The 18,634-nt window shown below is 27.1% G+C and overlaps 2 protein-coding genes, 1 long non-coding RNA gene and 1 pseudogene across 3 annotated transcripts; 2 read left to right on the plus strand and 2 right to left on the minus strand.

Annotated features, from left to right (window-relative positions):
• Nucleotides 1–5,406: 5,406 nt before the first annotated feature.
• Nucleotides 5,407–6,346, plus strand: LOC125582022. Its single transcript, XR_007319834.1, has 2 exons — nt 5,407–6,024; nt 6,125–6,346. It is a non-coding gene; the product is annotated as an uncharacterized LOC125582022 (long non-coding RNA).
• Nucleotides 6,347–9,890: 3,544 nt separating this feature from the next.
• Nucleotides 9,891–10,382, plus strand: LOC125582514 (protein CHAPERONE-LIKE PROTEIN OF POR1, chloroplastic-like). The gene is made up of 3 exons (XM_048749253.1): nt 9,891–9,945; nt 10,069–10,150; nt 10,232–10,382. Exons 1-3 carry the CDS (start codon nt 9,891–9,893, stop codon nt 10,380–10,382), a joined length of 288 nt encoding a protein of 95 aa, XP_048605210.1.
• A 707-nt stretch (nt 10,383–11,089) lies between these two features.
• LOC106380105 (tetraspanin-12-like) lies at nt 11,090–12,842 on the minus strand. Its single transcript, XM_013819923.3, has 2 exons — nt 12,128–12,842; nt 11,090–11,657 (listed from the first exon to the last, which is right to left on the minus strand). The coding sequence occupies exons 1-2, from the start codon at nt 12,614–12,616 to the stop codon at nt 11,355–11,357; spliced, it is 792 nt and encodes a 263-aa protein (XP_013675377.2). The 5' UTR covers nt 12,617–12,842; the 3' UTR covers nt 11,090–11,354.
• Nucleotides 12,843–13,590: 748 nt separating this feature from the next.
• LOC111198542 lies at nt 13,591–17,566 on the minus strand (annotated as a pseudogene).
• Between the last annotated feature and the right edge of the window lie 1,068 nt (nt 17,567–18,634).

An 18,634-nucleotide genomic window follows, 5' to 3' on the forward strand; every position in this document is an offset into this window, starting at 1 on the left:
TCTTGTCACAGAAGATTACAAAAGCTTTTTTTTAACACATTGTGGAAGTGAGAGTGGTTCTGAAAACAGTCCCCGATATAGTCCATGTATTTATTGTGTAGGCCTACTATATCTCTGACAATCACCTTGCCAACACCTCTGGTAAGTGCGTCTTCGGCTTGTTGTATAAGAGCGTCCCCATTATACCCCCACACTATTATCAATCTTTATGTAAACATGTGCCACATAAGAAATCCGTACATGTTGCTTCAAATCAGACCATCACAACAAAATCTAGCTCGTCAATAGAAAAGCTGCAACTTTTTTTCACTCATCTGAAACCAATGAGAGTGGCTAGTTCCAGCTAATACTAACATATGTAAAACATATTAGCTAAAATCTTAATTCCTACTAACATATCATTTAACTAACCATTATTTTAAAAAAACATTAGATATATTATTTTCATATTTTTCACAAAATTTGGTCATATTTTGCTTATGCAAAAATATTGAAATAATTAGATGTTTTTTTAAAACTAGGGAAAAGACAGAGTTTGGTATATGATCGCCAAAAAACAAAATAAAGCCTTAAAACTAGAGAAAATACATATGGCACTAATAAAAGCAGTAAGTGAATTGATGATAATGCTCAAAATTAAAAATTTGATTGGATATAACGGCTCATTAGGTTTAATTTGGAGATTTTAGTAGATTAGATGAAATAGTGGAACATAAAAATAAATATGGTCAACATGATTGTGATTAGTGTAATATAAATTGAATAAAATGGAACATGAAAACAAATTTATCTAATTCATCTGCAGAATGGCAGAAAAAATTCTTTATAGTTGTAGTTTTTAACTGTAATTTTTTTTTCATTTTATGGTGAAAACTGAAAAATTGAAGATAATGCTTAATTCCAGTAATCTTTTTTTTTAAAAAATTGTAATTCCACTAATCTTTTACCTTAAAATAAAATATAATAATCATTTTTTTTTGTTCTTCTAAGCATGTAAATGGCCACTTGGATTTGGACCCATAATGCGTCACTCTTAGTGGGGGTTATTGGTTCTAGTATTGTAATGGATTTGGAAATTCTAATAGATTTGGAAATTTTTGATAAATCCACTGATTTTTAAAATCAAATAAACAGATTTCATAAGAATTCAGATAGATTTAAAAATGAAGTATGAAGATTATTATAAATCAACCAAAACCAAATGGATTTATAAGAGATGAGACCGCGGCTTGTGAACAGGCCGGCTAATTACGGTCCATACAATTAAGAATCCATTAAATCATAATCTCCTATATATCAATTGATGATCATTTAAAAAGTTGTAATCTTAAGTTTGTACTGATTAAAAAGAGACTATATTTAGGTGTCACTTAATTAGGATGACAATTTAGTTTACATGGCAGCTTAAGAATCAATTGAAAAAATGTTGATCCAAATCCAATTAGTAGAAACATTATATTAACCCAAAATATAAGAATCATGTATTCTTTCCTTAAATAAAAGCTACAAAATTATTTAATATGATTAGCATATATATGACAATTAATGACGATGAATAATAAAGATTTGATAACAATTTTTGCATCATTCTTCATCTTTGTTTAATTTTATATTATTAAAAAATATTAAAAAATCACATTAATCATATAATAATAAAAAATTAGATTTTTTTCTTATATGTTATATTTTGAATTTTTTAAAATGACTTTGAATTACAAAAAAATGAGGAAATCTTATATATTATATTTTAAATTGCAAAAATGAGTAAACCTTATATGTTATATTTTTCTTATATGTTAGATTCTTTCTTTATTTTGAATTTTTTAGAACGATTTTAAATTACAAAAATTTAAGTTTTCCTTAAGCATATGACTGAAAGTATTAAAATGACATTTATCAATTCGATGGTTGATTTGAAACCTTTCAAAACCATATGAAGATAAATATCAAAATAATTCAACTGTGGAAACAATACTGATCATTTTTTTCAATAATGTGTTCGGTGGGAAAAATAAGGTTCTTGTGTCATAATTTGTTTAATGTCCAATCCGATCAACCCATGATATATTAATTATAGCTTAGTTCCATAATTTTTAATAAAAATTGATCTGGTCCATCGAAAAGAAATTATATAATAACAACAAAAGCATTGTATATGTATAAATAAAATGATCAAATATATAAAAACATTATCGATAATATATATAAAAAAATTCACCCTACGTAAAGCGCATGTCTTATAGTGACCGAAACACTAATGAAACGAATGGAGAGTTTAATCATTATGATTCTACAGGCTGGGTGCATGATAGACATTTTAACAAAAAGATTATACATTAAAAACAAAATTTATACATTTACAAATTACAACTCCTTATACCAATTTCCCTTAAATCTATCTATTCTAACAAAATATAGTCATTGAAAATTCTATTGTACAAGAATCATAATTAGACTAATTCATTAATATATAATGTATTTAAAAAGTAGCAAATTAATCTTATCAAGATATTTCTTATCTTAGATAATAGCGTCCTTTAATCAATTAATTTAATATAATATATTAATTTTTGACTGTTAAATATTTGTTTATGTTTTAGAAAATTTGTGTGACATATATTTATTTGGTTTTGGATATTGAATTAAATTATATACAATTATAGTTATATATTAACAAATTATAACAAAAGGCTTTATGATATATATTATATATTTGGATGTGATTAGCTATTTTAGAAATTCTATTATTTTAAAAGCTGACCTATTATCAGCATAGATTATTCTGTGTACAACATCAAAAAGAACTAGTTATGTGGTATATTATAAACTTTAATTTTAAAATTAGATATAGAATATATGTGGCAGAAAAAATAAGTACAGTGTATTGCATTATCAATTTCATCATATATAAATTGTTTTTAAATAATAAAGTACCAATAAAAATTATAAACAAAACTGTTTGTTAATAATATTAATAAATTACTGAAATAAAAAAACAAATATTACATACTAATAATTTCAAACAATGTACATTAACTAATTTTTATTTGACTATGACAAATTTTTTTGGGTGAATACCTTATACAACATATCTAATAGATTATAGATCATATAATTGAAATATTAAATGTTTATAGTAATTAATCAGTTTAGCACGCAGTGCTAGGAAACAAACGTCCTTCGTCGTTCACATGGATGCGGAGTTGCCAATTTGGTTTACAGAGTCAAAATGAATCTGTAAATGCTTGCTCTAAAAAAAGTAATTAATCAGTTTTTGAATCACATATACATTACGTAAATACAAATATTACACAAAATGATTTAAATATTTTTTTTAAAATAATGTTTTTATTTTAAAATGCCTTGTATTTATTGTCATATTTACTAATAAACAAAAACATAAAATAGTATTAGTTAACAATATTTATAGTAATGACTAATACGATTTAATATTTTATAATCTTATGTTAGAAAAAAATATTGACTTAAAATTTCAACAAATGAACAAAATAATAAAAACATAATGTTTTTATCGTCACTAGTTTAATTTTAAAATTAATTATAGATCAAATAAAAACTTTTGCACTGCGTTGATCAAAATTGAGTTCTTAATTTAAATTTAAGCCGAATATTTTGTGCTCGTAGCTGTGAATTTTCTTGCTTTAGAATCATTTCAAATATTTTAGAATACTACATATAATCGGTAGAAGAATAATTTCCAGAACAATATTATATTTTTTTTAAACTTTGAACTATGAATTTACATTTTACTAAAACATTTATAATAATTAAATTGGTTGTGAGAAAATTGTAGTTGTGTAAAACATTCATAGCACTTACCAGTCATCTCTTAATATGAGCATGAGTTGGGTTAATCGATTAGATTTTGACATAAATAAAAACAAATAATATAAAATATACCTAAGTTAAAAAGGTAAAGTCTATTAATAATACAAATTACAAGATAACAAATGAAATGATCTCAGAAAATTATAAAAATGACACTATATTTATGATGTATATTTCAATTGATTGACCTAGATTTAGGGAACATGTTCTTTTTTTTAAACTAACATATTCTTTTCTTTATAACAAAAAAAAGATATTTCATAATGTATTTTCATTTTGTTACGGAAATATTTGTTACCGTAATTAAAGATGCCACCCAAGATGCTCACATCTCAGTAATAATCGCAGTGGTAAATTAATAATTTATTCTTTTAATACAAATTTTATTGTTTTGGCAACATATTATTCAACGGTAACATTTAATATATTAAGTGGTTATACATGTCATGTGCGTGGTGAGTGGACTAAAAGAGATTATAACTTCTAATTTATAGATATTAAAAAATTAAAGTTATAGTCACAAATTTTACATGTTATATAATGAAAGATTAAATAAAAGTGTGCATGTTTATATAAGGTAAGCTTAGATTTTTTTTTTAAACTTGTGTTATTGGTTAGGTGTAATTGAAATATAGTTTGTGTAAGATAACATTAGTTATGAATTTAAGATAAAACGAAACATAGACAATAAAATTATTGCTTTTATGATATAAATTATGAATATAGGATAAAACAGAACATAAACTATAGAATAATATGATATGAAAGGAACAAATTATAAAGAAACAAATTATAGGCGACAAGAATTAAGTCAATCAAATATATTCCATCGTGAGATTAATGGCAAAAAAATTCCTACAATTTCGTGTATAATTTTTAATTGGTCATGAAAGTTGTGTATAAATTTGTAGTAATTCTCTCATATTAACCAAACCAGATTGTGTTATGTTGATTGTGTATATCAGTTTCCTATATTTTGTCTATAAATTATGGTCAAACGTAAAATTAGCAAAAAGAATCAAGTAAATATAGGAAACTAATATTATTGGATTTGATATTAAAAGACTCAATCAAATCCCCCATTTATTTAAATTCTAGGATTGATTCCCCATTTATTTACTTGAATCATATAAGTTTTGTCATATATAATAAGATTATATATGTTTATTATGTATATATATATATATATATGTTAGACAAATGATAAATGTTTAAACAAATGATATATGTTTATACAATATTGTCCTGAACAAAAACCCAACTAACAAAAAAACAATATGTCTTTCTACAAAGATTAATACAAAGATGTTTGATTAATTTTATGTTTCCAGATAAATAAATGAGAAGATGAGAATAAATAGAGGCTTTGGTAACATTATCTTCATGCATATCCGAGAAATGTAGTTACGTCTAGGATATTAAAATTGTTATAATGTTCTTCCTATATGAATATGCATACAAAGGAAAAAACTGTAAACGTGTATACAAAAAGTAAAAATTCCTAGATATTAAATGTTTGATGTGAAAAATAAATAGTATAATCACTATCTAGTTTTAATGTGCAATGACATTATATGTAATTTATCTAGCAAATGAAGGTCTTTTTAAAAAATGGTATGAGGAGGACTCTCATGATGACACCTAAGTAATGACAATTTTGTTAATCACACATTTGGTAAAGTTAATAAATAAAAGTGCTCCTCAAATAATAATAAGGAGATATTTTTTCTAATTTTAGGTGGTCAAGATTTTCACAAAATTGTATAAATACACCTATCACATCTAACTAAAAAATCACAACCAAAAACCATACTACATAAAGCCAATTAAAAATATGTGTAATTCTGCTTTCATAGTTTCTATCGTTTTAATGATCATTGTTTCTCCAACTTTTCATGCTAAAACAGTGTGTAGCATCACTTGTGCAATGATGAAACACAAAGTGAAACCTTGTTTACAAGGTGTCAGGCAACCAGGGGAGAAGCCAACAGATTTTTGTTGTAATGCTATATATAGTCTAAACCTCAAAGCAACAACAACACAAGCTCGAAGATATCTCTGCCAGTGTTTTAAAGATGCTATAAAGTCATATCCATATATAAAAATTATCGATTTTCCTGCACTTTGTGATGTTCCTCTAGCTATTCCTTTTACACCATCGATAAATTGTCAAGGGTATGTACAATTTCAACCTATATTTCATAGTCCTGTTTTTCATTTATTTTTTTATTTATTATTTAACTTTTCTAATTTTTAATATAAATTTGTTTTTCAGAATTACATTTTGAACCGAAGAAGAAGATGCAACGGGAAAAAAGTAGTAATCTTCTCTATTAAAAAAGAAGTATCAGTTTTATCTACTCTAAAATAGTCATACTAGATTCATATAATCAATTACATCTATTTGATTATTTATATTAATTTATTAAATATATAACATTCCTAAAGTATCAAAATAATTAGAAAGATATTAATAATAAATCAATTTTAACTGTAATTTCTTTTTTTAGTTATGAAATCTATTGAGAAAAAATCTAACAAAATCTTACAAAAATTTTTTTTAATATTTTTTTAGTTATTGCATTGATTAATTTCGTAATTAGTAATATAAGAATAGTAAAATTAATTTTAGTTAAAATATTTATTAAAAAAATATAAACTATTTTTATAAATTATAACTATAGTCAATATTGTATTAAAATAAAAGTAATAAATGAATTAAAATGAAAATTTAATTAAATTGGTAAATTAACGTATTTTAAGAAATTACTTTATTTAAATAAATAAATAAATAAATATCATTCATTGTCTAAAAAATCAAAATAACATTCATCGTTTAAATGGATTAAATTTGTAAATTATGTAATATTTTTATACAAAAAGTAAAATTGGTAACATATGTTAAATTTATATCTTGAACTATATTTTCTATTTATTTATTTTGAAAACCACAACAATAAATTATATAAAAATGATTATAGACAAAATATAATATGAAAGTATATATTATAAAATAAAAGGGTACCCACATGGATGTGCAGATCAAAGTCTAGTCTTCTCTATTAAAAGTCATATTAGTTCAATTTCATCAATTATATCTATTCGATTATTTACATAGATTATAAATATATAACACTTCTTAAAAAACATAATAGTTATAAAGATATTAATAATAAATCAATTTTAACTGTAAAATTCAATTTTACTTTTAGTTATACCAAAATCTGTTGAGAAAAAATCTAACAAAATTTTACTAGAAATTTTAAATATTGTTTTAAATTAATGCATGATTATTTCGTAATTAATAATTTAGTGTTAAATAAACTTTTATAATTAATAATTTAGTGTTAAAATAAAATTTTAAATATTGTTTTATAAAATTTATAATTATAATTAAGATTATCTTAAAGTTATATATTTTTAAAATGAAAAGTTATCCGCACGGATGTTCGGATCAAAGTTTAGTAGATATGACAGTAAATATACTACACTATCTTTTGAAAATAATATATAATACTGTTCTCAGTCATTCGTGATTATAGTTTCTATTATAAAGAGAGAGTACGTAGAAACAAATTTAGTGGCTATAATGGAAAAAAAAACGTACTCCATCTCTTTTTTAAAAGTGACACTCTATCATATTTTCTTGTTTTAAAGAAATGTCATTTACATTTCCAAATACAATTTTTTATACTTAATATCTTTCTTATTCTTTTAACTAGCGAATAAATGTTTATTTAAATAATTATTTATTTAAATAATTATATATTAAATAAATAAATACTAGTATCTATATTATTAAAAATGAAGTACCTTTTGGTACTGTTTGAAAACATTGATAGCAATATAAATGAGAATTGCTTGAAAACATAGATAGCAGTGTAAAAAAATATAATGTATTTTTGGTAATTTCATTAAACTAATTACATTAATTGTCTTTCCATATTTCACTCATTTTAAATTTTTTATTAATTATATTACCTTAACAATACATAACATCATTAACTGTATTACCATAATAATAATAGTGCATATTTTTCAAATATTTTTAAATGTTTTGTTGGAAAGAAAAATGCATTTCTATTTAAATTTTAAAATTAAAATATCTTATTTATTAAACACATAAATCATGAGTTATTACATGTGTGGTTTTTTAGTTTATACTATCTCTTATAGGTCACAATTCTAAATGCTTCTATCATGTAATATTAGAATTTATGTTAATAATTCTTAACACAAATCTAATATCATTATTAATGGTTAAATTTTGATTTACACCTCTTCGTAGATGAAACATTTAATCTCTTAATTTACATATTGTATATATAAAGTTTTAGTCAACTATTATTAGCGTTTATATATTCCATTAAGTTAAAAACCATTTCATTCTAATATTTAAAAACTATACCAAATTTGTTTATTAGTCACTATATATAACGTTGTACATCTCCTACTCCAACCATAAATCGACGAAAATATATATACACGAAATGAATATATACATGAACAAATACATTAAACATGAACACACATTTATTATTTATATGCATACTAATATCAGAGCATGAATGAGCTATATAGGTCAAAACAAATTAATATTCCAACACTATTCTATATAAAGAGAACATACATTTATCAAACTAGTTTAATATTACAGTATATAACATAATTCCAACAAATTTTAATTTTATTTCATATTTGATACTTTTTTTTCAAATTTTCCTTTAAATTATTATCATTTTCATAAATATCTTAAATTTATTATTAAAACACAAAAATTAACCCTACCAAAACATTTATAAATATATAAGAATTATTTGCACAAGTTTATAAACTCAACTTCACCACGTAAATTATAAATCCTAAACAATAATCGTTAAACCCTAAACTCAAATGTTAGGATATCTTTAATTGAGTTTTTCTTAAATGCTATCAAAGTGGGTGTATTTCAAGCAATTTCTCAAATAGGATGTTTACTACAAAAAAATTTGCAAGTAAAAAATATTATAGTTTTTTTTCAAAAAATAAGTTTTGTTATTTTTAATAGTATCCCAAAAAAAATTCATCTCTATTATATAAATTCGGTTTAATTTAATTTTCATATAAATTCCAAATTTTAGAAATGAAACATAAAATTGTTACATAATAATGTTTACAAAATAATATTTTTTACAAAATACAAAAAATTATGTAAAATAATATTGTCACATACTAATGTTGTATAAATTAGAATATTTTAGTATAAAAATGAATAAAACCCGCCCGAGCCAAGATCTAGTTAAAGATTATAACAAAAAAAAAAGATGTTTCATTTCATTTTGTTCTTTTTGTATCCAGGATGAGAGCAATGATAAGTAGCTGCATCATGGCATGTAAGTGGGTGTTGAAATTCCATGTTTTGCATTTCTTGTGTAGGTGAGCCAAAAGGCTATTCCAATGGACGAACATTTCTCCTCCGAAATTTGCTGCGCTGCTGATGCTTGGTGTCACTTGGATGGTCATCGAGGCGATGTTATTGCTTGGCCGACCAACAAATAGGGGTTTGAAAAGAGTTGTTACGCAACTAACTTACTCTAAACTCAGAAGCTATGAGAATGAGACAAATACTCTCCAACACCAACTGTTGTTTTGCCATTCACACACAAATTCTGGACTTCTGTTGTATAATCCACATACATGTAATGTATCAAGTAAATAATTTTCTAAATGATAAAAAGTTGTCTAGCCTGAGGAATATAACCTTCCGTGAGTGTAATCAAATGGAACATAGATAGTTGCTGACACAACTTCGGGGTGTCTTTTTCACCTTATTAGAAAGCAGGGGTGTTATATCGAAGAAATTACTAAATACGTGGACACTCATTTAAAATACAAAAAGATGAGAGGTCATTCATAAAATTACGTTTTTTTCTTTTAAGTTTCGGAAACGTAGCGATATAGTTCATTCTTGATCGGAGACTAAAAGCTAAACTGACCCAAAACGGCGTCGGATTAGCTTTGAGTCTCCTTTGTGGCTCAAAGCTCTTCTTGATTTCGTCTAAATGCCTCAGATGGATTCTGTGTTGAGAAGACTCTTCTTGTTTGCGTTTATGGGTGGTTAGAGTATTATTAACTCAGCAGAAGGTGGTCCTGCGTTTCAGGTTTGCTTGCTTCTACAATGGCCCCTTATAATCTTATAAAGACAATCGAAACGAGTCAAGCTTCTTGTTCTGTTTGTAGGTGGCGGGGTATCGTTGGCTGCTTGTATATATTTCTTGTATGAGAAGACGAAGAAGAGCTTGGGGAGAGCTTGCTTAATAGGGTAAGTTCCTGGTGCTGCTGAAACTTAAAAAGACTAATTGTTCTTCTTCTCATGATTGTGTTTTGGTTGTTATGGTTGCAGTATTGGTGCACTAACGGCTGGGTGGTTCTGTGGTTCGCTGATCATTCCCATGATTCCGACGGTTTTCATTAACCCGACATGGACACTGGAGCTCCTAACATCACTGGTTGCTTATGCGTTTTTGTTTGTTTCTTGTACTTTCCTCAAGTAAGTTGTACTCATTTGATCCAGACATTTTTGTTATTTTTCACAGTAGAACATTCCGGTTTCAGAAATAATAATAGTGAAATTTGTTGAGCGTTTGATTAGTTGTACAGTTACATTTTATTGTAAAATATAGTTTTCATAAAGTCATGGGATCAAATTAATAACAATAAACATTTATTTCTTAGAATATTTTCACATAGTTTGTCTTTTGAAAAGGTTCTTATATTTCCAAAGGTGTAACTTGTTAGGTCTGAGATCATTGTAATTGTTTCCATCAAATCAATGTGTCCAGACAATAACATAACCAAAAAGATATTCATGTTCAAGAAATATCAAACATCAAGTATTTAAAAGGGAAGGATAAAATGAATAATTTGAGGGGGAAAAACCAAAATGATTAATTTTGCAAAAGTTCTTATAATTCTTAAGGTGTAACTTGTTAGGTTTTTGATCATAGTAATTGTTTCCATCAATGCATTCAATACATTCATATACTTATTTGCACTAAAACATGAGATCAAATTAATAACATTAAACATTTTTTTCTTGGAATATTTTCACATAGTTTGTCTATTTGCAAAAGTTCACAGTAGTAGATCATCAGAGCATGGAACATGCCATTGGAAGTGTCTAAAAGTGGTTGTCATAATAAAAATATTCGAAGAAATAAGGATTTTCAAATGAGATATTATGATAAATTCATGAAAACTACTTGTTTTCTGTCAGTGGTTTATATTTTTTAAGAAATAAATTTTAATATTTAACAAAATTATTTTGAAATATTAATTTTTTTTTTGTGTGAAATAAGATGTTCTCATAGTTGTTTCCATCAATGCATTCACACATTAGTATATCCAAACCAGTATTCATGTTCAAGAAGTATCAACACATCAAGTAAGAATTTCAAGAAAAAAAATAGGAACGATAAATTAATTAATTTTGAGAAGTAAAAAGAAACAAAATGAAGGACGAGTATTTAGAGGAACCGGCGCTTCCATGGAACACGATTGTTTTTCCTCACACAGCAGCCACATGAGTAAAGCAGAACGACGAGAAGTATAATAAGGATATTGAAGACGAGAAGAATCCTCCATCTTTTTCTTATCCCTCTGTAAACTCCAACCTTGCAGGACTCGCATGCATAACACAACTCGCTCTGCGTGTTACTCCATGTTTTGCAGTCCCCTTTGATCTCTGCCGTCGACGTTGCTGGAACTGTCCACCATGTAGCATTCTTTGCCTCGAAGCCACATTCTACTGGAGGTCGACAACATCCGAACTGAATACAAAAAAAAAAAACATTTTACATACTAATATATACAAAGTATTAACACTTTAGATTTTGTTGGGCGTTGGAGGTCCCGTTCGGGTCAGGTTTTTGGATTTTTAATACCATGTCAATAAGTCTCATTCGAGCTTTTCTAATTCGAGGTCGAGTTTCGATTTTTCCCGGGTTCATTTGATAAAAATTAACCAACCTACATAAATTAACTAGAGTATTCAAAATAACCCAAAAATCGGGTATTAAAATTACAAAAAATCTTTTAAAATACTCTATAATATGTAAATTACTTTTAGGTTATATAAATAACTAATAATTTAAGTTTTCAGATATTTTCGAATACTAGATTGGATTTTGATTTGGTTTGGATTATAATTTATATATCCAGCCATTCGAGTATTTAAAAAAAACGATTTGGATTCGGTTCGGATAAATGCCAATGCCTACTGAAATGTATGAACACATACCTTTACGTGTGAGAGATGTTTGGCGTCAAAGTCAACGTCACGTGGACGAAACCTACAAATGGAAGAATCAGCCATGCATCGTTTAATCCCTTCCCAGTTCTTACCTTGAAGGAAATGGTCTCCTATCCAGTTTTGAAGATCACCGGTCTTCACATTCCCTATTCCTTTGTCTGAAAACGCTTTGCCGGCGGAAGAATTAGTTACAAGGAAGATGAAGATGGAGAAGATTAGGGTGAGAAGAATGGAGAGGAAGAGGAAGAACAGGTAGAGAGTAATGATGATGTAGTTGTCGTAGAGAGCCGCAATGAGGCCTAAGGAAGATATGAAGAAGAGAAGAGTCGCTGTTACGATGAGAGGGTTTTGAATGAAGCGTTGACATTGTGATGGGCCTTCAATGAAGAGATAGACAGAGAAACATAAGGTGGCGAGGCCGATCAATGCGAGGATTGCGTTCGTTGTTATCACGGCGGCGTTGCTTAGCCGTGGCATTGTTTAAACGCCGGTTATTTTTGGCCGGAGAGAAGAGACAAGTCGGTTTGTTGAGAAAATAAATGTCAAGTGTTATTTATTAAATACATGGCTCCGTGTGCTATGGTATATATGTGTATACGAGGAATATTGAGCTTGTTTACCAAAAAGTTAAAACAAATGTGAATATTAAACTTGTCATAGTTAGGTTGATTTGGTTGACGGCTTAACTATTTATATATATATAGTTTTCAACTTATGACTATTTAGTTGTTATTATTATTTTTTCGTCATATGTTTAGAATTTTATCAACTTGAGAACATTGTATCGGATATTCAGTATTACAAATAAACACACATATATATAGCTATTATTAGTATATTATATGAGATGAGTATGTATATATCAAAACTATCCATAGATCGTTTTCAGTAAGAAAAAAACTATCCATAGATCAAAGATGTGATATTATAAAAATATAGGCCAATAGAAACTCTTTAAGTCACTTATAATTCTTTACATTTTGACCAAAAGAAGATGTAAGAAACTCCAGTGATTTTAAGTAGTAAACAGTTATTGTGGTACGAGTGGTTAGTTTATAATAAAACGGGATACGTGGCAAATGTTCAACCCTTACCACATCGGCACTACGTTGGGACGTGGTGTCCACTAACTAAACATCTGAAGCTTTGGACGGTGTAGAATTAAGCTCTTTGACTTTGCCTACATTACTTCATGTCCATAACTACGCGCTTTTGTCAAAACTGGATGATCTTAGTTTATATTTTATTAACCTTGTATGCATGTATTATGTGTTTATATATTCGCACAATGTTGTTACGCGTATCAAATAAAACCCAAATCAGTCTCATATTTGATTTGCTTATGTCAACTCCAGTTCGGTAGGTGGGTGACAGTTGAAACCTTTACACCACCAGGTAAGTGATTAATGCTTAAGTTTTTCATCTCAGTATTGTTTTATTCATTACAACAACATATGCATATCAAATGAGACTTGTCTTACATTGATACAGAAACATAAAACGTGTTCACATATTTATACCACTGAGGAAATCTGAGGGTCTGGTGCATAGCCTTTACTGTTGATTTCATTGCGGTTTAACTTCTCTGAGGAGAAGATTCCATCACCACACAGCGTTACTAATCCTTGAGATCATCATACGTGATTCTCTGAAATTATTATCAAACAATAATTAAGTGTGACATTCTATAATCAATTCGTATTTGAAATTATAATATCAAATTTAGTTTTAAGTATATGTGCACAAGAACATATAAAATACAAAAAAAAAACAAACCTTTTTCTGCTTGGTTAAATCTCTGAACCGTGAGAATACCTCGTTCAATTTCTCATCATCGATTTCATATCCCAACTGAGAGCAGAAACAAACACCCAAGTATATTAATTAATTAATAAATATATAGATCTCCTATTGTGTAACCAAGGAGTAAAAATGATCTAATCACAATGTATTTACCTCTTTCAGACGACCTTTCACCGCATGACGTCCACTACGTATTTCCATAGTTTTTTCAAATAAGTTAAATAAGTAAAAAAAAATTACTTAAAATTGAATAATTACCTAAGCTTTCCAAGAACAGTGCCTGAATTTTGAGATTTTACAACTCCTACGTCTTCTGGTGATAGATCTCATATGTACTCCGATTTTTCAATATCCCATCCTTTCAAAATGTGTAAAGAATGATAACCAATTCTATCTCATAATTGATTTTCTGTATATATATATTAGTAGGTAGGTATGCATGTATATATTTATGCACCGAACCTGGTGAATGCCGCTCTCATGAAGAAAACAGTTGGCTCCAACTATAGGCTTGTGGGGTTGAACATACAAGCCAGTGTATTCTTGAACCTTCTCAAGAATTAACAACCTAGTAGTCAATTATTATAAACGCTAAGGAAAGAAAACATTAGCTCCTCGACATGTCAAACAGTCAAATTTACCGCCTTACCATCTTGCTAGTAGCCATAATTTGGCGTCTGTCTATTCTTGTGTAAACACCACCCATCAGGTATGCTCCTCGACATTTCAAAGCCATCACGACCTATACATACCAAATAAATATTTATGTTGTTGATGATGATAGAAAATTACGATCGTGTTGAGTTTCCTGGACTTGACTGTTTTTAAAACCAATAGACAATCATAAATAGACTAAGAGATTGATTCTTATCGGTTATATTTTCGTATGCTCTATCTTACTTTGGATGTGTGATTTCTTACCTCTTCAAGTGGTGCATTTCCACTTTTTTCACCTATTCCATTGATTGTTACTTCGACTTGACGTGCTCCAGCACATACACCCTATGTAAAATCGTTGTTATATATGCATTTGGAATTGATATTTTGTAAATAAATGAGCAAAGGGAGAATTAGAAAAAAAGTACGGCTATTGTGTTGGCGGTAGCAACACCAAGGTCATTGTGACAATGAACGCTGAAGATAGCATCATCAATTCCAGGAGTGTTTGCTTTGACATATCTCACAAGTTCTCCGTATTCTTGCGGCATGTTGATCCCCACCGTGTCCGCGAAGGCCACCGTGGTTGCACCCGCTTTGATCGCTTCTTCAAAAACCTTGCATATATAATCCTTATCGGACCTGCTTAATTTTAGTCACAAATTAATATTTAATAATTATAATTTATATATGACATTAGTAAAAAAAAAAATCTTATATATAAAGTTTTTAACGCTTTAAATTAATTATAAACCGTTCAACTAAAACAATGTGTTTCATTTTTAAAGTTTTGTATTTAAAATAGACAGAGCATTGTGAACGGAATGAACATACATTATACATTAAGTGTTTTAAGTTGAGGATTTAAAACATTGAAAATTTAACTAAGAGATTTTATTTCGATTCAAAAATAGTTAAAGAGGTTTTACTACAAAAAAAATCATTTAATATTATAGTGGCAAATCAAATATTTTATTTAACCGCAAACAGTCTTGTCTTTATAGAAGAAACAATGTAATAAGATTTTATGTTCTTTCGAACCTGTGAAAAAAATAATGGAGATGTATAGGTTTTAAGATATGAACCTGCCACTATCTTCACAACCAAATTCGATGTCTTTGAAGCCTAAACTTTTAGCAAACCTAATGCTACTTTTTGTTATCTCGACGACTTCTTCTCTAGTCATTTTCAGCTTATATTTCATGTGAATGTCACTAGTAGAAGTGAATACGAGTATCCTCGGCCTCTTTGCGTACTTCACTGATTCCCAAGCCGCCTTAATATCTCTTTCTTTGCTTCGTGCGATGACGCATATCACTGGGATATAACCTGTTTCCTCATCCACCTAGCAAGATATATAATCTTTTTAGTGCTAATTTTTTTGACAATTTCTTCATTTGTGCATGCATACTTTTCATGAAAACCATGCTAATTAATTAAACTGTGACTTTCTAATAATATCAGATTTCTCTGGAACAACAAGGTTAACTCTATGGTTTGGCACCAATAAAGCTATTGTGCGAGGTTCAAATTTGCTTATTTACTTTGACTTCCAGACTAATTAATAGTTCTCTTTAGTTTTGCAGGTCATATAACAAAACCCATTTATTAGATTAAAAATTATTTTGTAATATAAAAAACGAAATAGATTTTATTAATAGAAGTTCTGAACAGTAGATCATATATATAATTTTTGTGGTTTACCAAATTCTTTTATTAAAAGGCTAATTATTATGATAGTTGGACTTAAATATACTTTCTGCGTTTGATAATTAAAAAGTACATCATTTGTAGTAATTTAAAATGATTAACGTAAATGGAAGTTCTTTGTGTTTAACAACACATACAAATAAGTAATCTTTATATTATTTTATTTCGTATATTACATAACGATGACGTACGTAGAGGAGAGAAAGACATAAATATTTTGATTTATTTGGAGTTTAGATACTGAGGATTTTTTTTTTTGCAATGAGATGGAGAACATGTACAATGAAATTCATCTAAATTTATAATTTATAAATAGGCTGAAAATCTTGTTTATGGATTTTAAATGTTTATTTTTACTAATCTTAATATTTTTTTAAAGTGGGAATTAAAATATAATATCTCATTTAAGAGTGGGGAGTTAAAACATAATATTTCTTTTAAACATGGTATTTGTTTCAAATAAATTATCGCCATCTAATTCGTGTGTAATGAACACGTGGTATCCAAAATAATTTTATTATTTTCTAAAAGTTGGAGTTAAGATATAATAATGCTTTAAAAGTTGTAGTTAGCAAACCCTTCTTTAAAAATAAGAGTAGGAGTTAGAACATTGTATTTTTATTCAAATACATTGTTGCTATCTTGTTTGATTGTAATGATCACGTGGTAATAATATGCACAATAATCTTAATACTTTTAAAAAGTGGGAGTTAAAATACAATATATTGCTTTAAAATGGGAGTTACGAAACCCTTCTTTAAAAAAAGTGAGAGTTAGAACATGGTGTTTTGTTAAATATACTATTATTGACTTTGTGCTACGCATGGGAATATATTTGGTTACATAAAACCAAATTTCAGTTATATATAACTAAAAATGACATCAATAATTTAACTTTGATTTATCAAGAGATATACATAAAAATATCAAACCATACACAATAAAGTTAAATTAGATTGTTTGAGAAACTTGCCTTGATCTTAATTAGTTGTTGAATATAGATATTTGAAGCTTTACAGATTGTTTTTTTTATGTCTTGTCATAATTCTTAACCTGCAATTTATGCAATTTATTACATATCCAGTGAAAACAGTAAGAGGTGTCAATGAAAAATTAATTAAGAAATCAAAGTTATTAAATTTTTAGTTTGACAATATGTGATCTTTACTATGTATTGTATGCAATTATACCTTTTAAATCTAAATGACACAAATGATGATCTCATACCGAACTCAACACTGGCTCGGAACATTCCATACGGTTTCAATATGAATCAGGGTTTTGAAAAAAAGAAGATTATATATAGGCCTTTTGTATTATATTTTTGATCGATTTGAGAGTTTTTGTGATGTTTGTTTCTAGATCTTAGAAACAGCTACTATTAAATAAGCTTTGAAATTACTATTTACTATTAAATAATTTTCTAGAATCCTAAAGAAAAGATAATATTTTACAATTATCTTTTCTTTAGGATTCTAGAAAATTGTGACGTATATTAAAATAATGGTTAATAAATATAAAAGATAAGATAATAAAATGATTATTTTTAAAGTAAGTTTAAAATTACTTGATAATATTTTTTACTAAATTTGTTTCTTTTTAAAAATTCTAAACAAAAATGTATTTGTAAAATAATTTATTTAATACTAATTTTCCTTATCTAAAATCCTAAAGAAATGATAACTATAAAAAATAATTGATAGTAATTTTCATTTTCTAAAATTGAAAACATAGTAAAATTGTAAAAGAGTGTTTAATATTAATTTTCCTTTCTTTAAATCCTAACAAAAAAAAATTATAGAATAATTATTTCAGTATTTTTATGATTACTGAAGCAGAAATCCTAACCGAGATCAATAATCAATAGATTTTTATTCCTAAAATAAGTCTCACACCAACAGATGAAAGATTGTATGCTTCACTATCAAAGAGTCACTACAACTGCATGACTTCAAAATTCTTAAAGTAGACACAAAACATATAGACAATAGTGTTCTACAAAATGTTGTATATCAAATTTTTTTGAATAACATATGATATATAGAAAGAGGTTATAGTCACACAATTGATGCTAAGGTAGGGTATCTGGAAACAAATTTGATGTTCATCAAGCAATATATTTGATATTTAGTTGAATATTAATAATACATATTGATTGGTGGCGTCTAATATTAATTTTGAATTTTCCTTTTGCATTTTCTTACATAATATAAATAGTATATATACTTCACACACCAATTATATATGTTTCAATTAACTACAATATTAAAAATAATTTAAAGTGAACTATTTATAGAAAACTAAAAAAACAAATAGACTATTTTA

The sequence above is a fragment of the Brassica napus genome, chromosome C2 (genome assembly GCF_020379485.1).
Source record: "Brassica napus cultivar Da-Ae chromosome C2, Da-Ae, whole genome shotgun sequence".
In the NCBI taxonomy this organism is placed as follows: Eukaryota; Viridiplantae; Streptophyta; class Magnoliopsida; order Brassicales; family Brassicaceae; genus Brassica; species Brassica napus.

Coding starts and splice junctions, on each gene's coding strand:
- LOC125582514 (XM_048749253.1), top strand. CDS start 9,891: ATGCCTCAGATGGATTCTGTGTTGAGAAGACTCTTCTTGTTTGCGTTT. Junction 9,946..10,068: donor CTTGTTTGCGTTTATGGGTG/GTTAGAGTATTA, acceptor TTCTGTTTGTAG/GTGGCGGGGTATCGTTGGCT. Junction 10,151..10,231: donor GGGAGAGCTTGCTTAATAGG/GTAAGTTCCTGG, acceptor TTATGGTTGCAG/TATTGGTGCACTAACGGCTG.
- LOC106380105 (XM_013819923.3), bottom strand. CDS start 12,616: ATGCCACGGCTAAGCAACGCCGCCGTGATAACAACGAACGCAATCCTC. Junction 11,658..12,127: donor AACATCTCTCACACGTAAAG/GTATGTGTTCAT, acceptor TTTTGTATTCAG/TTCGGATGTTGTCGACCTCC.